We start from the raw sequence: 20,342 nt of genomic DNA on the forward strand, positions 1-20,342 counted from the left end.
GGTATTTGATCTTTAATTGTGTAAATATATATTTTTGTCAGAAAATATTCTGGTGAAATAAATCAGAAGAAAAAACATTATTACCCTTCACTAACAAGCTAATATTAATAGTCACTAGAGGCAAATTGCTTTTGCTTTCTCAAGGTCTTAATTTCATTGTATTGACAGCTGGTAGCATTCTGTAGTTTATAGGCTTAACTAAGGGAATGTGTGCACATTATGGCATAGCATATTCTTGGAACCTTCACAGAACTGTTGACAAGTAAAGATTTGTTTTTGGTTACCATGAGTAGTTTCTATGGGGGTTGAACTATTGTTAGTTCTTGGTTTGCCTCTATGCTTGTCAGTCTGTTTTCTTCAGAAATGATGAATTTAAATCTGCATGATGTGTTCCAGTTCACTTACTAATGGAAATTAGGGAAGTGAATAACTTTCTGAAATTCTTAATTACTGTTCCCATTAAGGGGTTGGAGAAGCAAATATTTATATCTCATGCATTATCTTGCTTAATTCCTAATCATTCTTTCTCCTTGGATATAACTTACTCACTAAAGAAATAGCTATCTATTCAAACAACTGCCTTGGCATATTCCAGCAATATTTTTTTTCTTACAATATTAAAAACCCCACATATAATATAACTAGAAAAAGACAGTTATTTCCAAGCAGGATGAGATTGATGGTAAGTATATTATTTGTGGATGAGAATTTTCTGCTTGTTTTTTTTTTAATTATATATATATGAGTTACTAGCAATACTGACCATGATAAAGAATATTTCTTACAATTAAACTTTGTTTCTTTCTTGGAAAAATAGAATTACCTAAATTCAAGGTCGTCTTATATTTGAGTCAATAAGATACTTATCCTAGAAGTTTATTATTTATCTTTGACAGTATTTTATTGAGTTGATTAAAAAGAGCTACAAATTATTAGATTGCATTGATTTATCACTTATATTTGATACACTCTTAAGAAATAGTACTTTTGGGTTGTTGAAATTATGTCCCCAGTATTTATTCTTGGTCATAAGAACCAAGATTTTTCACATTAATTTATATTTATTATATTAAACTAGCAAGTTTGCTTTCCTCTTTTGATATGGAGTAAAATTAGAGAGGTTAATGATTCTTGTATGGTAGTTCTATTTTTAATTTTTTGAGGAATCTCCATACTGTTTTTCATAGCGACTGCACCCATTTATATTCCCACTAACAGTGCATGAGGGTTCCCTTTTCTCCATGTCCTTGCCAACGTTTATTATTCGTTGACTTTTGATAATAGCCATTCTGACAGCTGTGAGGTGATATCTTATTGTGGCTTTGATTTGCATTTCCCTGATGATTAGTGATGTTGAGCATCTTTTCATGTGTCTGTTGGCCATCTGTATGTCTTTGGCAAAATGTCTGTTTAGGGGGCTTCCCTGGTGGCGCAGTGGTTGAGAGTCTGCCAGCCGATGCAGGGGACACGTGTTCGTGCCCCGGTCCGGGAAGATCCCACATGCCGCGGAGCGGCTGGGCCCGTGAGCCATGGCCGCTGAGCCTGCGCGTCCGGAGCCTGTGCTCCGCAACGGGAGAGGCCACGACAGTGAGAGGCCCGCGTTAAAAAAAAAAAAAAAGTATGTTTAGGTCTTTTGCCCATTAAAAAAATTTTTTTTGATATTGAGTTGTATGAATTCTTTGTATATTTTGGATATTAACTGCTTACCAGATATATGTTTGAAAACACCTTCTCCCATTCAGTAGGTGGCCTTTTAGAACAAATTTTAGAATTATTCTAGTTCTGTGAAAAATACTGTTGTTGTTGTTGTTGTTTTTTTGGCTGTGTTGGGTCTTTGTTGCTGCTCACAGGCTTTCTCTAGTTGCGGCGAGCGGGGGCTACTCTTCATTGTGGTGCACGGGCTTATTGCAGTGGCTTCTCTTGTTGTGGAGCACGGGCTCTAGAGTGTGCGGACTTCAGTAGTTGTGGTGTGTGGGCTCAGTAGTTGTGGCACACGGGCTCTAGAGCGCAGGCTCAGTAGTTGTTGCACATGGGCTTAGTTGCGCCACGGCATGTGGGATCTTCCCAGACCAGGGCTCGAACCCGTGTCCCTTGCATTGGCAGGCGGATTCTTAACCACTGCGCCACCAGGGAAGTCCCTGCTGTTGGTATTTTGGTAGGTATTGCATTGCATCTTAAATTGCCTTGGGTAATATGGTCATTTTAGCAATGTTAATTCTTCCAACTTGTGAGCACAGTATATCTTTCCACTTGTCTGTGTTGTCTTTGGTTTCTTTCATTAGTGTCATAGTTTTCTGAGTACAGGTCATTTACTTCCTTAGTTAGATTTGTTCCTAGGTGTCTTATTCTTCTGTAAATGATATTATTATTTTTAAAATTTCTCTTCTGATAGTTCTCTGTTAGTGTATAGAAATGCAACAGATTTCTGTATGCTAATTTTGTATCTTGCAACTTACTGAATTAAGTTATTAGTTCTAATAGTTTTTTGGTGGTATCTTTAGGATTTTCTATATATAGTATATCATCTGCAAATGGTGACAGTTTTACTTCTTCCCTTCTAATTCGGATTCCTTTTATTTTTTTTTCTCGTTTGATTTCTGTGGCTGGGACTTCCAGTACAATGTTGAATAACAGTGACGAGAGTGGGCATCCTTGTCTTGTTCCTGATCTTAGAGGAAATGCTTTCAGCTTTTCACCGTTGAGTATAATGTTGGCTGCAGGTTTGTCACATGTGACTTTTATTATGGTGAGGTATGTTCCCTCTGTACCCACTTTGTTGAGAGTTTTTATCATAAATCGATGTTGAATTTTGTCAAAAGCTTTTTATGCATCTATTGAGATGATCATAGGATTTTTATTCTCCAATTTGTTAATGTGGTGTATCACATTAATTGATTTTCAGATTTGAACCATACTTGCATCCCTGGGTTAAATCCCACTTGATCATGATGTATGATCCTTTAAACATATTGTTGAATTTGGTTTGCTAATATTTGTTGAGAATTTTTGCATCTATGTTTATCAGTGATACTGGCCTGTAATTTTCTCTTTTTTTGCAGTGTCTGTGTCTGGTTTTGTATCAGGATGATGCTGGCCTCAGAGAATGAGTTCAGAATCATTCCTTCCTCTTCAATCTATTTTGGAATAGTTTGAAGATAGGCATTAACTCTTTAAACGTTTAGTAGATTTCACTTATGAAGGCTTCTGGTCCTAGACTTTTGTTTATTGGAAGTTTTTTTGCTTGTTTTGTTTTTTAATTACTGATTCAATTTCATTACTGGTAATTGGTCTGTACATATTTTATGTTTTTTCCTAATTCAGTCTTGGGAGATTATACATTTCTAGGACTTTATCCATTTTTTCTAAGTTGTTCATTTTATTGGTATATACTTGCTTGTTGTAATCTCTTATGATCCTTTGTAACTTCTCCTTGTTCATTTCTGATTTTATTTATTTAGGCCCTCTCTCTTTTTTTTCCTGATGAGTCTGGCTAAAGGTTTATCAATTTTGTATATCTTTTCAAAGAACCAGCTCCTAGTTTCACTGATCTTTTTGTTTTTGTTTTGTTTTGTTTTAGTCTCTATTTCATTTATTTCTGCTCTGATCTTTATTATTTCTTTCTTTTTTGGATATTTTAAAACATTATTGACCTACACAGAAGAAGAATTCCAAATAATTTATATAGATACTTTGCCTCTAAGGAGGTGGAGCGTAACTTCCTATTCTTTAAGTGTGGGCTGCTCATGGTGACTTCCCAACAAAGAGTAGATTATAGAAAAGGGGGAGAAAAGAGTTATTTTACAGTGGAGAAACCTGAAAAACACTACCTCAGCTAGTTTCCATTAGCAGTAGTAAGCCATGTTGATAGCATGTACCCTTGATGTGGTATGATGAGAATGGCAGTTCACCTCTGGTCTTTCTCCCAAAACCTATAACCCCAGTCTAACCGTGAGAAAAACATGAGGCATATCCAAACTGAGGGACATTCTACAAAGTACCTGACCAGTACTCCTCAAAACTGTCAAGGTTATCAAAAACAAGAAAAGTTTGAGAAACTGTCATAGCCGAGGGAAACTTAAGGAGACATGATGACTAAATGTAGTGTAACTTGGATGGGATCCTGGAACATAAAAAGCACATTAGGTAAAAACTAAGGAAATATGAATAACATATAGACTATGGTTAATAATAGTGTTATCCATATTGATTCACTAATTGTCACAAGTGTGACTTTACTAATGTAAGATGTTAATAACCTAGGAAATTGAGTGTGTGGTATATTGAATCTGTACTATCTTCATAAGTTTTCTGTACATCTGTTCTAAAGTTAGTTTTATTAAAAACATTAAAAAAATTGTAGATACTACTAGAGCCCTCTATATGCCTCTCAGATTTCATTCTCCTTGTCCTTTGAAGTAACCTCTGGCCTGCATTAGGTGTTTATCAATCTCATGCATAATTTTACATTTTTACTACATACGTATTTTAAATTTATAGTATTTTTTTATCTTATAATATTGCATATAAATAGTATCATACTTTATATATTTGTGTGCAGTTGTCTTTTTTGTTATTGTTGTTCGGCATTATGTGTTTGTGCTTTTCCATGTTGATAGATATAATTCTAATTCATTTACTGTGTGTTAGTCCATGGTTTGAATGTCACTAACCATTTTTGTTTTTGTTGTTCCAGACATTGGAGTTGATTCTAATTTGTTACTATTACCAACATTGTTGCAATAACCATTCCTGCATAGGACTCCTAGTGCATAGGTATAAGAGTTCCTCTAAGTTTTTTCCATTGCAGAAGAGTTGCTGAGTTCTAGAATATGTACATCTTAAATTTTGAAAGATAATGCAAAATTGCTCTTCAAAAATGTTCTGTTCCCACAACAGTATATGAGAATTGTTGGTGAGGAAGTAAAGAAACAGTTTTTAATATTGTGGGGCATTTTACTTTTTGCCAGTTTAATGGAAGGGAAATGGTATTAGTTTACATTTTCTTTATTATTAGTTATGTTGAGCATATTTTTATTGATTGATTTATTATTAAATTTCCCTTTCTATGAATAGTCTGCTCATATTTTTGGTCAAATTTTTAGCTGTTAGGTTTTTTTGATTTCAAGGAGTTCTTTATATATTCTGCATACTACTCTTCTGTCAGTTATATACTTTACAAAATCTCAGTATTTCATTTGAATTTGTAACTTTAAAAAATGGTATCTTTTTTGTAAGAAGTTATTTTTTGCTTTTTAAAAAAATTGAGTATAATTTATATGATAGTACTTAAGTATTCAGTTTGAGTTTTTGAGAAATGTATATACCTGTGTAATCCACACTTCTATCATCATCTTATCATCCTATCATCACCACAGAAAGTTCCCTCATTCCTCTTCCCAGTCAGCCCCACCTCTGCCTTAGGTACCACTTTTCTGGTTTCTGTTATCATAGATTAGTTTTGCTTGTTCTAGAACATAACATAAATTGAATCACACAGTATATACTCGATGTATCTAACTTTTAAAATTCAGCATAATATCTAAAATTTATGCATGTTTTTGTATCTATCACTAGTTTTTGGGTTTTTTTTTTAATATACTTTATTTTAAGAACGGTTTTTGGTTTACAGAAGAATTGAATGGAAAGTGCAGAGAGTTAACATATACTCCCTTGCTCTCTGCTCCCAAGCAATTTCCCCTATTATGAACATCTTGCATTAGTGTGGTACATTTGTTACAGTTGAGGAGCCTGTGTTGATTACATTATTAACTAAAATCCACGGTTTACGTTAGAATTCACTCTTTGTCTTGTACATTCTGTTTGTATATTCTTTCTACACAAATGTTTAGTTATGTGTGTCCACCATTTGGTATCAGATTTTGTACACTATACAGAATTGTTTCACTGCCTAAAATATCCCTTGTGTTCCACCTATTCATCTCTCCCTTCCTCCCTCTGAACTCCTGGCAACCACTGATCTTTTTACTGTCTCCATAGTTTTGACTTTTCCAGAATGTCATATAGTTGGAATTGCCATGATCAAACACTCACACAGCCCATATTCTAGGGAATAGGACATAGACCCTTAACTCTTTGTGGGAGAAGGGTCAAAGAATTTTGGAGCCAAGTTTTAAAATAACCATATTCTATATTATATCTACATATTATAAATGGGGAAATTGAGGTACAACAAGACTAAATGACTTTCCCAAGATCAAGTGAGTACAGTACTAGTTTTTTTGGGGGGGGATTCCAGATTTCATGCTCATCCAACTATTCACTCATTCATTATATATTTGCTGATCACCTACTATATGCCAGTCACTGTGCGAGGCTCCAGGGGTTAAATATTAAACAAGAGAGGCAAGGTCTCTGCCCTCTTAAAGAACTTATATTTAGAGCAAGAAATAGGCCTGATGTAGGTTTCTTTTTTTAATTAAGATTTTTATTTAGAGATAATTGTAGATTCACATGCAGCTATAAGAAATAATACAAAGAGATACCATTGTATTTTTTATTGATTCCCCCTAACGATAACGTACTGCAAAACTGTAGTATAATATCACAACCACTATATTAACATCGGTACAGTCAAGATACAGAGCTTTCCATCACCACTAAGATCCCTCATGTTGCAGTTTTATAGCCACATCTACTTTCCTCCCACCCACCCTTGCTCCTTCCTTTTTTTTTCCCCTTTAAACAACTGATAATCAATTTATTAAAATAGTTGATTTAAGCATCTGCAGTAGTGATTCAGCCTCGACTCCCAGCTAAATACTGATGGAAGTAATCTGCTTAACAATCTCAGAAAGACTGTTCAAGTCAATGAGTTTCTTGTATATCCTCATCTGAAAAAGAGACCAAATCTTTCAGCAGGAGTTTTTCTTGTAGTGATTCTCAGACATATATAGATGTGTTGTTTTGGTAGTTCAGAAATCAAAATGTGAATGGTATTGCCACTGGTAATGAGATTTTCCAAAATGCTCAACAACTTATTTGTAAAGTTCTGACCAAACTAAAATATTGATACAAGCTGTATTAGTTGCATTCCTGGAAAATTTAGAGCTTATTAAAACTGTGCCAAAAAATATTTTTTTATGTAAAAAGAAAAAGATTAATTTCTAGGCCCAGGTAATTATAAACAGGTTCCACATAATGTTAGATGGGACATTGCCAAGTCATGTAGGACATGTGTCAGTTTGTTTTGTAGGATGTTCTTGAGCAGGGGTTGGCAAACTACATCCTGCAGGACACACTATTTTTGTATAGCCCATTAGCTAAGAATGGTTTTTACATTTTTAAAGAGTTGAGCAAGTAAAAAGAAGAATATGTTACAGAGACGGTAACACCTTTTTTGGATGAATTGACCCCAGTTCAAGATATTATTGACTGGAACCCAACCAAAATAACTTCTGTCACAAGTGAAGTTAAATCAGAATAGATTTCTTTTTTTTTTTTTTTTTGCGGTACGTGGGCCCCTCACTGTTATGGCCTCTCCTGTTGCGGAGCACAGGCTCCGGACGCGCAGGCTCAGCGGCCATGGCTCACGGGCCTAGCTGCTCCACGGCATGTGGGTTCTTCCCGGACCAGGGCATGAACCCGTGTCCCCTGCATTGGCAGGCGGACTCTCAACCACTGTGCCACCAGGGAAGCCCCAGAATAGATTTCTTAATATGCTTTGAGGAAAAGAATGATACACATCACCTGTGTTGTGATGTGATAGTGTGAAGCAAAGTGCCGGTAGAAATAATTTTATTTAATTATAATATATTATACAAATTAATGTTTCTGTTGAGTGGCATAGCCAGAGATTTTGGGTCCTCCTACCCAAAACCTGGTAAATAGGCAGATATTCAGTAAACATTTGTTGAATTGTAATGTGATGTAATGTGAAATATCTTTAATTTATGTTGTTTAATCTATGTTGTAATATTTATCGTACAACTTTTTCATATTAATGGAGGAATGAAAGACAGCATGTTTGTCTTTCAGCCTCCCTTCCACCTATTCTACCTATACTCCACCTGTACACTGTCTACCTTTACATTCCTCTGTTCTCACTGCTACTGCTCAAGTGTAGGCAGGACTCTTGGTTCCAAATGATAGGAATACAGCTTAAATTATCCTGAATAGTAAACGGGAGTTTTTGGTGCCTACAGGTGGAAAAGATGTCGAGATAACATACAGAGTTGAAGAAAGGTCTGCAGGAACCAAGGCCTTGGGGATTACAGAACAGGGTATCACTCCATTAGAACCCACTCTCATCTCTGCTTGGCTTCATTCTATTTTATTGCAATCAGGCTTTTGCCAAAAGATCAAAGATGTCTGTCTGCAGCCCTCCAGTCTCATGTTCTTCTGGTACCATGACCTCAGGAGACAAGACCACTTCTCCTCCTAAATTGGGAGATTAATTTGGATCAATCATTGTGCCCAGAGAAAGGAGGTACTATGATAGTTTGGTTTGGAGCTCATATCAATCCTCATGTCCAGGCAGGGGAAAGCTTGTTCGGAGACCAAATCATTAACCATCACTGACCTATTCAGGGCTCCATTGCCCCAGCCCTTTGATGATTTCCCGCTTCAGTTTAGCTGCTTACTGTTCTCAGAACAGCAATGGCAATTAAGGTTTGAAAATTTATGGAAAAGAATAAAGTAGTATACAGTTACAGAGTAGTATTATTGGATATTGTAGTATTATTGGCTGTTTGGTTGAAGATGGGCTATAAAACTAAACTAATTCATTCACTTAACAAAATTTACTTAGTACTTCGTATGGACAAGGCATTACCCAGTTATAGTATATCAAACCAAGCCTGGCTATAAGGCACTGTGAAATTATGTAAGATTTCATCAGAGCACTAATTCATTTTATTCTCTTGTTTTATTATTTTTACATTTTAACTTTATTTATATTTTATTATTTCCTCATCATGGAACTGGATATTTATAGATTCTAGTTATTGATAGAGAATTTGAGTGACACGGATTTTTTTTTTTTTTTGGCCATGTCACGGGGCTTGTGGGATCTTAGTTCCCCTACTGTGGATTGAACCTGGGCCCTAGGCAGTGAGAGCATGGAGTCCTGTCCACTGGATCGCCAGGGAATTTCCAACGTGGAATTTTTCACAATAGCTTTTCTGATATTCAGTATTTTCAAAGGGAATATTTTTGTATTTATGAAGCGCTTATTCTCATTACTGTCTTTTGATGACCCTTTTTGAAAGCTTATTCAGTGATTAAGAATCACTCAAAATGTGATCTGTAGTTAAGATGCATCTTTTTCTAGTTATCTACCAAATTCATATCTGTTATTTTTTCTGTCATTATAGTCTATTGCATCTGCAGACATGGATTTCAACCAGCTGGAAGCATTCTTGACTGCTCAAACCAAAAAGCAAGGCGGGATCACATCTGACCAAGCTGCTGTCATTTCCAAATTCTGGAAGAGCCATAAGACAAAAATCCGAGAGAGCCTCATGAACCAGAGCCGCTGGGACAGTGGGCTTCGGGGCTTGAGCTGGAGAGTTGATGGCAAATCGCAGTCAAGACACTCAGCTCAACTGCACACTCCTGTTGCCATAATGGAGCTGGAAATAGGGAAAAGTGGACAGGTGAGTTCAATTTCAATTTCCCTTTGTAAACTGTATTTTTCCATTACGTATTAGCCATACATTCAGAATGATTTTATGTAACAGTCTTTGTTTGCAGAGATAATGATAACACGAAAAGATTCTGGTTTTCAGAATCCCTTTTCAAAGATAGAATCATCTGAAAGTTTGGATATTCCCAACTGTGGATAGAGTCTGAAAACCAGCCTCCGGCAGCTATCTCAAAAGAACAAAGTGGGTCAATAAGGTGATTGCACAGAAGTTGGCCACTGTTCCCTTTTGGTTAGATCTGAGTTCGTGGCGTTTGGTCAGAATCTCCAAGGCAATGATAAAGACGCTAAGTAAAGACAAGGAATTGAGATTAAACAACATAGAACAAACCTATCTCACAAAACCCATCTTTATAGGCATTCAGGTATAGGAGGCAATGTATTTTTTTAATATAAATTTATTTATTTTTATTTATTTATTTTTGGCTGCATTGGCTCTTCACTGCTGCGTGCGGGCTTTTTCTAATTGTGGTGAGCGGGGGCTACTCTTCGTTGCGGTGTGCGGGCTTCTCATTGCGGTGGCTTCTCTTGTTGCGGAGCACGGGCTCTAGGCATGCGGGCTTCAGTAGTTGTGGCTCGCAGGCTCAGTGGCTCTGCGGCATGTGGGATCTTCCTGGGCCAGGGCTCGAACCTGTGTCCCATGCACTGGCAGGTGGACTCTTAACCACTGCACCACCAGGGAAGTCCCAGCATTGTATTTTAATTACAACATTGTGTTGTTCCTAAAGACCCTAAAGTATACTATTTCTGTCCTTGAGCCTACAAATTGTTTTTAATTGATCTTGATTATTTACAAAACAGTACTGCTTTCCTTGCAGTTTCCAATGTCATTATAGTGGACATCTACATGGTTTTTCTTTGAAGTCTTCAGTTTGTACTCCAGATGACTGCCAGATCAGACTTTTAATGACCTGGTATATGTCTTTTGGGGAAAAAAAAGCAGCAACTTGTAATTAGGAAGAGAAAACCCAGATCACTGAATTAGCTAACCAGATTTATTTTCAGATAAATAATCAAATAAGTGGTTCTATTACATCCTATAATAGAAATTTATATCTTTTCTTCTAATAATGAGTGCATTTTTTTAGCTGGCAGGTTTCCTCACATAATCTCTTCTTGAGTTGCTTAGGGTTTTTCCAGTATTTGTAGTTCCCTAATGACTTTAATTTTAATTTAAAAGATAATTCCTTTTAAAAAATTGTTCTTTTTCAAAATATATTATGAGGACCTTTTATTCAGTTATTTTACAGTAGTGCTAATAGCCTTTACTGACTTTGGTTTCTCTGATCCTAAAGTCCATTTTCTTAACCACTGTGTTATACAGCCTTCCTCCTATTATTCCTAGACCAAAAATCTGACAGAAGGTGCAGAAAGTATTCTTGGATATCTAAGTTTCACCAGCCATTTTTATAGGCTGTTCATTTTTTATTCTGGCAGTAGTGATTTTGTCAAGTATTTATCATTTGGGCAGGAATATGAAAACATACATATCTACTTTGACTTTCCTAGAAAACTATTATAGTATTTCTTTAACTCAATATTTTCCTAATATTTCTTGAACTGGGGTTTATAATGTGCCTTTTGATTTTAGTAACTTATATACCATCTGAATATATTGGGTACTGACACAGGAATTTTAAAAATCTATTTTTTTACGGTATGGGGGCCTCTCACTGCCGTGGCCTCTCCCGTGGTGGAGCACAGGCCCCGGACGCGCAGGCCCAGCGGCCACGGCCCACAGGCCCAGCTGCCCCGTGGCACGCGGGACCCTCCTGGACCAGGGCACGAACCCGCATCCCCCGCATCGGCAGGCGGACCCCCAACCACTGCGCCACCAGAAAAGCCCTTAAATATCTATTTTTAAGTTCCTATGGTTTTTCTTTCATTTTTTTAGCTAAAGTAACAAGGAAAAACATTTTTTTTTAGAACAGTAGAATGTGTTTTTGTCAATCAGTAAATCTAAACATCACTACACATGATTTTTTAGCTAGCTTCAGGAACATTTCATGATTACTTAGAACAAGTTGGTAAACTTTTTTTTGAGAGGACAGATATTTTATGCTTGACAGCTCTACAGTTTCTGTCACAAGTACTCATCATTCTTGGTGCAGCTCAAAAGCAGCCACAGACAGTATATAAACAGATGGGCACTCCTATCTTTCTAGAAGGTTTACCTATTTCAATAGAATCAATAGGTCTTAGAAGTCAGAGAGTCCTTAAGTACTCATCTAAGGTGAATTACATAGGTGAGGTAGTATATCCTCATTTACCAGAGAAGGTGTATGTGACAGAGAAGTGACTTGCTTCAGACATAGCTGATAAGTGGTAAAGTGAGAACTAAAATGGGGATCGGGGCTTCCCTGGTGGCGCAGTGGTTGGGAATCTGCCTGCCAATGCAGGGGACACGGGTTTGAGCCCTGGCCCAGGAAGATACCACATGCCGCGGAGTAACTAAGCCCATGCACCACAGCTACTGAGTCTGTGCTCTAGAGCCCGCGAGCCACAACTACTGAAGCCCGTGGGCCTAGAACCCATGCTCCGCAACAAGAGAAGCCACCACAGTGAGAGGCCCATCAACCGCAACGAAGAGTAGCCACCGCTCTCTGCAACTAGAGAAAGCCCGAGTGCAGCAACAAAGACCCAATGCAACCATAAATAAACAAACAAACAAACAAACAAATAAATAATAAAATAAAATTAAATTAAAAAAAATAAAATGGGGATCACCAGACTTAGTTTTTCCAAAAACCATTGATACCAACATCTAGGAGCTTTTGTTAGCTTCTCACAATAGTCTATGCCAAGAAAACATGTTGGTTATAAAACATGTTGGTTATACAGTGTGGTAATCATGAGTGTTGATAGGAATATCACTCAGCAATAAGAAGGAAAGAACTTTTGATATACGCAACAAAATGGTTGAATCTCAAAATCATTTGCTGAGTGAAGTAAGCCAGATAAAAACTTTTTTTAACATAATGTATGATTCTACTCATATAAAATCCTAGAAAATGCAACGTAATCTATAGTGACAGAAAGCAGATGCCTGGGCATAAGAGTAGAAGGAGGGATAGATTAGATTACAGAGTGAAAATTTTTAAGTGTGAAAAAAATGTTTATGTTCATTGTGGTAGCTGTTTTATGGATGTAAATATATGTATGTCAAAACTTATGAAATTGCATGCTTTAGATATGCAGTTTATTGTACATTACTTATACTTCAAAGTTGTGAAGAAAATGGTCACTGTGAAAATGATTGAAAATGCACTTTAACCCACAAAATCCTTTGAACGCAAATATATTCTTAAATCAAGAAAAGTTGTAAAGAAAGTAAACTGTAATAGAACCTAGGCTGGCAGTAAAATAAATATACAACCCAGATCCTACCGGAAATGTTTTTGTGAGGCCTGGATCCTTGGTTAGTACTGCTGTCAGCTTCTAGGTGAATGTTATTTATGAAATACTCTACTAAATCAACTTACCAGTTTTTAGAACACGTATAGACAACAAAGGCAAAGTTATTTTTACACTGCTGTCATTGGATGAGCTTGTGAGAGAATTAATGATTCTAGGATATTAAGAGGTTGCTTCTAAGAAGAATGACCAAGGTTTTTGAACTCTGGGGTGTGTGTGTCCATGTACCCCAACAACTAAATTACTGTCTTCAATTTATGTCATTTTAAATCAGTGGTTCTCAATCATGGCTACACATAAGAATCACTTTTGGAGCTTTAAAAATTTTCATGCTCTGGACATACTTCAGACCAATTAAGTAAGAATCTGTGGGGATGGGACCTGGGCATCAGTATTCTTTAAAACTGGTGATTTAAAAAAAAAAACAAGGGTGGGGGGACTTACCTGGTGTTCCAGTGGTTAAGACTCCATGCTTCTACTGCAGGGGACATGGGTTCGATCCCTGGTCGGGGAACTAAGATCCTACATGCCACGCAGCGTGGCCAAAAAAAAAAAGAACACAACAACTAAAAACTGGTGATTTCAGTATTCATCCAAGGTTGAGAACCACTATGTTAAAGGTGCCAACTACTCTGATTTGAAATGTTAATATAGCTTGGTATTAAATTTTTACAGTGAGAATTCAGTATATGTTGGCATATTACTTCTACTTGCCATAATTTGTGAAGTGCTTGGGGACTATTTATTCAGACACTAGATGTGGTACGTTTTTTCTGTCTTTTCCTCTCTATTTAAATTTCTCTCTCCTGCTCAGTTTGTCTGCATTACTTCTTTCTTTGGTCCAAAAAGTGCATTTGACAATTGGCAGCCAAGTGCATGCATTAACTTTTTTTTCTTATTAACCACAATATATAATGCCTTTGGGATATGAGGAAGCCAAAGTAATAGAGAAGTAACTAAGGCAGTATATATTTATGGAAATATGTAAAGCTAGAGAAAATGACTATGCACTAGTGACCTAAATACCTTTCTTGTAGTGAATGTTTTTCTTCAACAGAAATACAATTTTTGCAAGAATAAAACATGAATTCTGTTATAAAAGTACACAGAAAACTCTGCGGTGAACATTTCATGTCCAAAGGGAAGAACATCAGTGTTTTACTCGTATAATTGAGATCCTTTCATATTTGATCATAAATCACTGAGGGACCTAATCCTTGAGGACTGTTGGAATCTGGCATGTGTCTTTAGGAAAGTTTTATTGTTCTGCTTACTTCATTAATACCACTGTTTTCCTTTCCTGGAACTTAAATAGAAATTTTCATAGAGTGTGTTCTTTTTTTAAACAGTAACTTTTGGGGAGATAATTTATATGCTTAGTAGAGTCTCATACATGGTTATTTCTCTTTTTTTGAGACTGAATTTTGGCATTTTATAAAGACGTGTTGGTTTTTCTTTTGTGACTTCCTGTTTTTCAAAACCAGTAAGATATTTTGTGAGGAAACATTTAGCCACAGCTTCTGTGCTAAACCATTTAGTAGTAAATTACTTCTTCTTTCTTCTGCTGAATTGTTCTTTCATAAGCATTTAGAGATTCCCTGCCTGTAGAGATCCTGAAATATAAATCTCTTTTTCTTTATTGTCTTTTTTATTTTTATTTTTTTTAGTATTTATTTATTTTGGCTGCACTGGTCTTAGTTGCGGCACACAGGATCTTTAATTGTGGCATGCAAACTCTTAGTTGCGGCATGCATATGGGATCTAGTTCCCCAACCAGGGATCGAACCCAGGCCCCCTGCATTGGGAGTGCAGAGTCTTACCCACTGGACCACCAGGGAAGTCCATATTGTCTTTTTAAAACAATGAATAATGTTATTGCCTTTTCTAGTCTTACGTTTTAGTGTACCAGAACTCTTCTAGTTTGGGGTTGTGTTTTCAGCAGACACAGGGAAGAAGATAGATACCTTTACTGATATAATTTTTTTCTGGCCAACTCATCATATGCTCAATTCTGTCATTTTCAAGCAGTTAGATAAGAGAATATCACATATCAAGAGACTATATGCAATGGTTAAAAAAAAAAAGAGTATATACAATGGTAGACACACTCTGATTTCTAGGATCAAGACAGGTTAGGCTCTGGAGTAAAAGGCTAGCATTTTGTCCAAAACATAGGTAAACATCTAATCTCAAAAGAAAGTAATCACTTATTTTTAATTTCCACAATTCCTTCTACAACAAGGTACACTGATCTCCTTGTATAATTCTGGTGGTAAGGAATAAGAACCTGCTAAAACCTATGATTAATAATCAGTTTATGCTGAGCTCTCTTACGTATAGCATTGTAGCTTCATAAGCCGGAGCAGAGCCACCACAACTCCCTGCTTTGTGTCATAGAAGAAGGAAAATTTAAAGCACATTCTCTTTCTCATGCCCTTTCTCTCTTACATACATACATTTATATGTGTACCAATATATGGGAAAGTTTGTAAAGATGGGATATAGAGAGTAAATAAAATGCCATTTTATTTTATTAACACTTACCATTTTGAGATCATGTTGCTTTATTCTCAATAGCTATGGAGGAAAGTTTAGATAATCTTATTTGGTTATACACGCTATAATGCTTGGTCTATTTCTGATAATTCTTGTTTTTAAGGTTGGATTTTCACTTTTAACAATGTAATAAAGGAAAGCCTCCAGAGAAATCAGTCAAGCTAATCTAATAAACAAACCACCCTTTGTCAGTACGGATTGATGAAATTTAACAGCTTGAGGATGCTTAAATCAGTTTAGAATACTTTTTTAAAAATATTTATTTATTTATTTGGTTGCACTGGTTCTTAGTTGCTGCAGGCGGACTCCTAAGCTGCGGCATGCAAACTCTTAGTTGCGGCATGAATGTGGGATCTAGTTCCCTGACTAGGGATCGAACCCAGGCCCCCTGCATTGGGAGTGCGGAGTCCTAGCCACTGCGCCACCAGGGAAGTCCCACTTATTTTTTAAATAAAGGAATTTTCCATTTTATATCAGGTTTTGAACATTGAGTTTATTTAAACTTTAATTCTGAATGGGTCAACCCATTTTTGTAGCTCAAAGTTGTGTTTCATAATAGTTTGTTTTCTAAAGTCGTGGTCCTAAACTTAGAGTTCCAAGATACAATTTGTAGAAGGACAGTGCCTAAAGTCTATAACAACACAGAAAATAAATAGAATAAAAAATTTGGTCCTCCTCGAAAGCCATTGTGATTTTCATTGTGTTCATTTTTGCTAAAAAACAAACATGGAGATCCACAACTTAATATTTAAATTCTGACTAACTCTGAATTAGCTATTTACAAAAAATACCTTGTACAGAAGGAAATGTTTTACAAAAGAGAAAAAGATGCTAAAAAACTTTCAACGTTACTAATTAGAATGAATATTTCATAACAGAGAATAGGTAATAGCCAGTGGGGAAAAAAATGTAAGTGGTCATCTAGTTTTGAAACAATTAAAATCAGAACTTTTCAGTAGTTGATAATTTACCCATTAAAAAGTAGACATTTGGGGGTATGTTTTATGTAAGAATTGTGTAATAATAAGTGGTACTTAATATTTTTGATGTATTAAGATTAGAATGCTCTACTATTAATGTGCTTGGTTTTCTTAACCAAGCCTCTGTTCAAAAATTTATATAACGATTTTGCATTTATTTTGGTCTTAAATTACAGCCTTTTGAGACTTGATCCATGAGTCAACATTTGACATACTTGACTTCTCTTTTCTTTGAAATACTTGTCTTCCATGACACATTTGCCTAATTTTCCCCCTAATTTTCTAGTCCGTTCCTTTTTTTTCCCTTTTCATATCTCTTTTTTTTGCTGGTTCTTTCTCATTCACCCCACTTCTCAATGTTGGAGTGTCCCTGGGCTTAAGTCTTTGGTCCTGTTTTCTTCCCTATCTCCAACACACTTCCTAGGTGATCTCATTTAGTTTTTTGTTTGTTTTAATTAATTTATTTTTGGCTACATTGGGTCTTCATTGCTGCGTGCGGGCTTTCTCTAGTTACGGCAGGTGGGGGCTACTCTTTGTTGCGGTGCGTGGGCTTCTCATTGCGGTGGCTTCTCTTGTAGTGGAGCACAGGCTCTAGGTGCGTGGGCTTCAGTAGCTGTGGCTCTTGGGTTCTAGAGGGCAGGCTCAGTAGTTGTGGCACACGGGCTTTATTGCTCTGCGGCATGTCCAGGGCTTGAACCTGTGCCCCCTGCATCGGGAGGCGGATTCTTAACCACTGCGCCACCAGGGAAGTCCCAGTTCTATGGATTTAAATACTTCTATAGCCTAACAACTCCCAAATTTATATCTCTAAACTGGATTTCTCCCTTAAATTCCAGGTATATACTTATGACATACTTGAGAACTCTATTTAAATGTGAAAAAGGTATCAAAAAATTGAATATGCCCCAGACTAAGTTCCTTCTTTGCCTCCCATATTTGTTCCTCCTATATTTTTTATCATCTCAGTCAGTGGTACCTCCATTGTTCCGGTTCATATCCTCTTTTTCTCATGCCCACATCTAGTCCATCATCAAATCTTGTTGGGTTTAATTTGATTACTTTTCACTACTTCCCTCTACTCTGTTCAGATTACCATTACTTCTCTCCTAGATTATAATAACATCCTCCTAACTGACCTCTCTGCATCTGCTCTTTAGCCTATTCTCAACACACAGCAATGTGTCAACAGAGTGACTGTGTTAAAGCCTAAGTCAGTTAATGTATTCATGGCTCTCATCTCACTCTAGGGGCTTCGTTTCACAGTCAAATTAATAGCTTTCTCCCTTGCTCAGTCTGCTATAGCTAGCTAGACCCATGCTGATTGCTGATTCATGGATCATGCTAAGCGTGCTCCCTCTTTAGGGTCTGTGCATTTGCTGTTCCCTCTCTCTGGATTGGTCTTCACTCAGATATTTGTAGAGTTATCCTTTTCACTTTCCTGAGGTCTTTTTAAAAAAATTCATCTTCTCGGGGGCTTCCCTGGTGGCGCAGTGGTGGAGAGTCCGCCTGCCGATGCCGGGGACATGGGTTCGTGCCCCGGTCCGGGAAGATCCCACATGCCGTGGAGCGGCTGGGCCCGTGAGCCATGGCCGCTGGGCCTGTGCGTCCGGAGCCTGTGTTCTGCAACGGGAGAGGCCACAACAGTGAGAGGCCCGCGTACCGGAAAAAAAAAAAAAAAAAATTCATCTTCTCAATAATGCTTTCACTGACCACCTCTCTAAAAGTTCAGTCCTCCACTTTCTGCTTTAATTTTTGAAAACTTTATTGAGCTATAATTTCCATACAATAAACTGTATCCATTTGAAGTGTCCAATTTGATTAATTTTGGCTGGTATATACACTTGTGAAACCACCATGGCAGTCAAGTGACAGAATGTGTTCATCATCCCTTAAAAGTCTCCTTCTTCCCCTGTACAATCCATCTCTCTCCAGCACAGTTCCTAGACAACCACTGATCTACCTTTTATCATCATAGATTAGTTTTTTCTGCTTTGTTTTTTCTTCTTGGCACTTATTACTATCTACCATGCTGTATATTTTATTATAATTATTAATCTTGTCTGTGCTCCACATTAGCATGTAATGGGGTGAGGATTATTGCTGTTTTGTTCACAGCTGTATTCTCAAAGTCTAGGATGCTGCTTGGCACATGATATTCAGGAAATAGTTGTTGAATGAATAAATGAATCATATAATTCACTATTTTACTAAGCATCTACCATGTATCATGCACTGTGTAGGTGTTGAGGATGTATCAGTGAACAATATGGCCAAGTCTCTTATCCTAAGGAGCTGACAGTAAACAAAAAACAGTAGTAATTAGTGTAAGAAAGTGTATCAGAGACTGAAGAGCCTTATCAAAGCTCAGAAGACGAAATGGCTCTCTTTACCCAGGAAGCTGAGGAAGGCAGCTCTAAGGAGGTACATTTGCATTTGGTTTCTCTGATTTCAACTCTGATTCAGAGTTAAATGTCATGAACTAAGAAAAACAAAAAAGTTGGTACAGGTAGTATGACTTCTCTAGAGTTTATGAACATAACCCTTGTGTTTAGCACATAGGTGTGACCTTTGGCACTGGATTAGTACAGGTTGTCCTTCCCTTTCTCCCTTCCTCCCTTCCTTTCCTTCCTTCCTTCCTTCCTTCTTTCCTTCCTTCCTTTCTTCCCTTCTTTCCTCCCTTCCTCCTCCCTCTCTCCCTCTCTCCCTCTCTCTTTCTTTCTCTCCTTCTCTTTCTTCCTCCCTCCCTCCCTCCTTCCCTCCCTCTCCCCCTCTCTCCTTCCCTCCCTCTCCCTCCCTCCCTTCCTCTCTTCGTCTCTCTTTCTTTCTCCTCCCTCCCTCCCTCCCTTCCTTCTTTCCTTCCTCTTCTTCCTACTTGTTGGTTTTCCAGTTTCTTAAACCACAGGTGGTAACAGGTACCAAGAAGTAAATTGGCAGAAAAATCATTGTAAGCAAAAGCAAGACTCATTTACTACAGTGGTTCTCAGCATCACTGGGCATCAGACTCACTGGAGATCTAAAAAATTATTTAAAAGCCTTTAAAAAAGGGCTTTTGCTTTCGTTTGAGAGAGGGAAGTCTTCTCTAAGGAGGCAAGCTGATCTGAGAGCACAAAATACATGCAGAGGGAACAGCAAAGGCAAGAAGTTGGCCTTGGTAGGAAATCTGAATTTTTATTCTAAGTATAATAGGAAACCATTGGAGGGCTTCGTACAAGGGACTGATGCAATGTGATTTATGTCCTCATAGGATCCCTGATTCATGTGTGAAGGATGAATAATATAATCAAGAGTGAAGCCATGATACTGAGAACTCATTAAAAAAAATCACTATGGTTGGAACTGTTTTTTTGCACATTAAAAGCTATTCTCTTTTGCTTACAAATCTCTGTGTGGTAGTAGTTAGGTAAAACGGGATCTCAAGGTAAAAACAGAAAAACCCCAAAACTTAATCCTTCATTCTGTTAGCAGGTTAGGTATACAGAATGAACAGAGCCAAAATTAATACTCCACTTCAAAATGGGGTTACGTGGACTTCTGACAATCTTCATTCCACATTTTTACCTCTTTTCCACAATTATGACAATCTCCTTCCTTTTTAAATTTTATTGTAACATGTTTCAAAATTTGGCAAGCCCAGGGCCTTCCCTGGTGACGCAGTGGTTAAGAATCTGCCTGCCAATGCAGGGGACACGTGTTCAATCCCTGGTCTGGGAAGATCCCACATGCCACGGAGC

The 20,342-nt window shown here is 37.2% G+C and overlaps 1 protein-coding gene across 1 annotated transcript in view; it reads left to right on the forward strand.

Annotated features, from left to right (window-relative positions):
* The window catches only part of COMMD1 (copper metabolism domain containing 1), a 148,927-nt gene that overhangs the window by 54,772 nt on the left and 73,813 nt on the right, over positions 1-20,342 (forward strand). Inside the window, exon 2 of the mRNA XM_082672583.1 lies at positions 9,333-9,614. Coding sequence (XP_082528709.1) covers positions 9,333-9,614 — 282 coding nt within the window. The remainder of the gene's footprint in view (positions 1-9,332; positions 9,615-20,342) is intronic.

Source organism: Grampus griseus (genome assembly GCF_964374135.1).
Source record: "Grampus griseus genome assembly, chromosome: 15".
Taxonomy (NCBI): domain Eukaryota; kingdom Metazoa; phylum Chordata; class Mammalia; order Artiodactyla; family Delphinidae; genus Grampus; species Grampus griseus.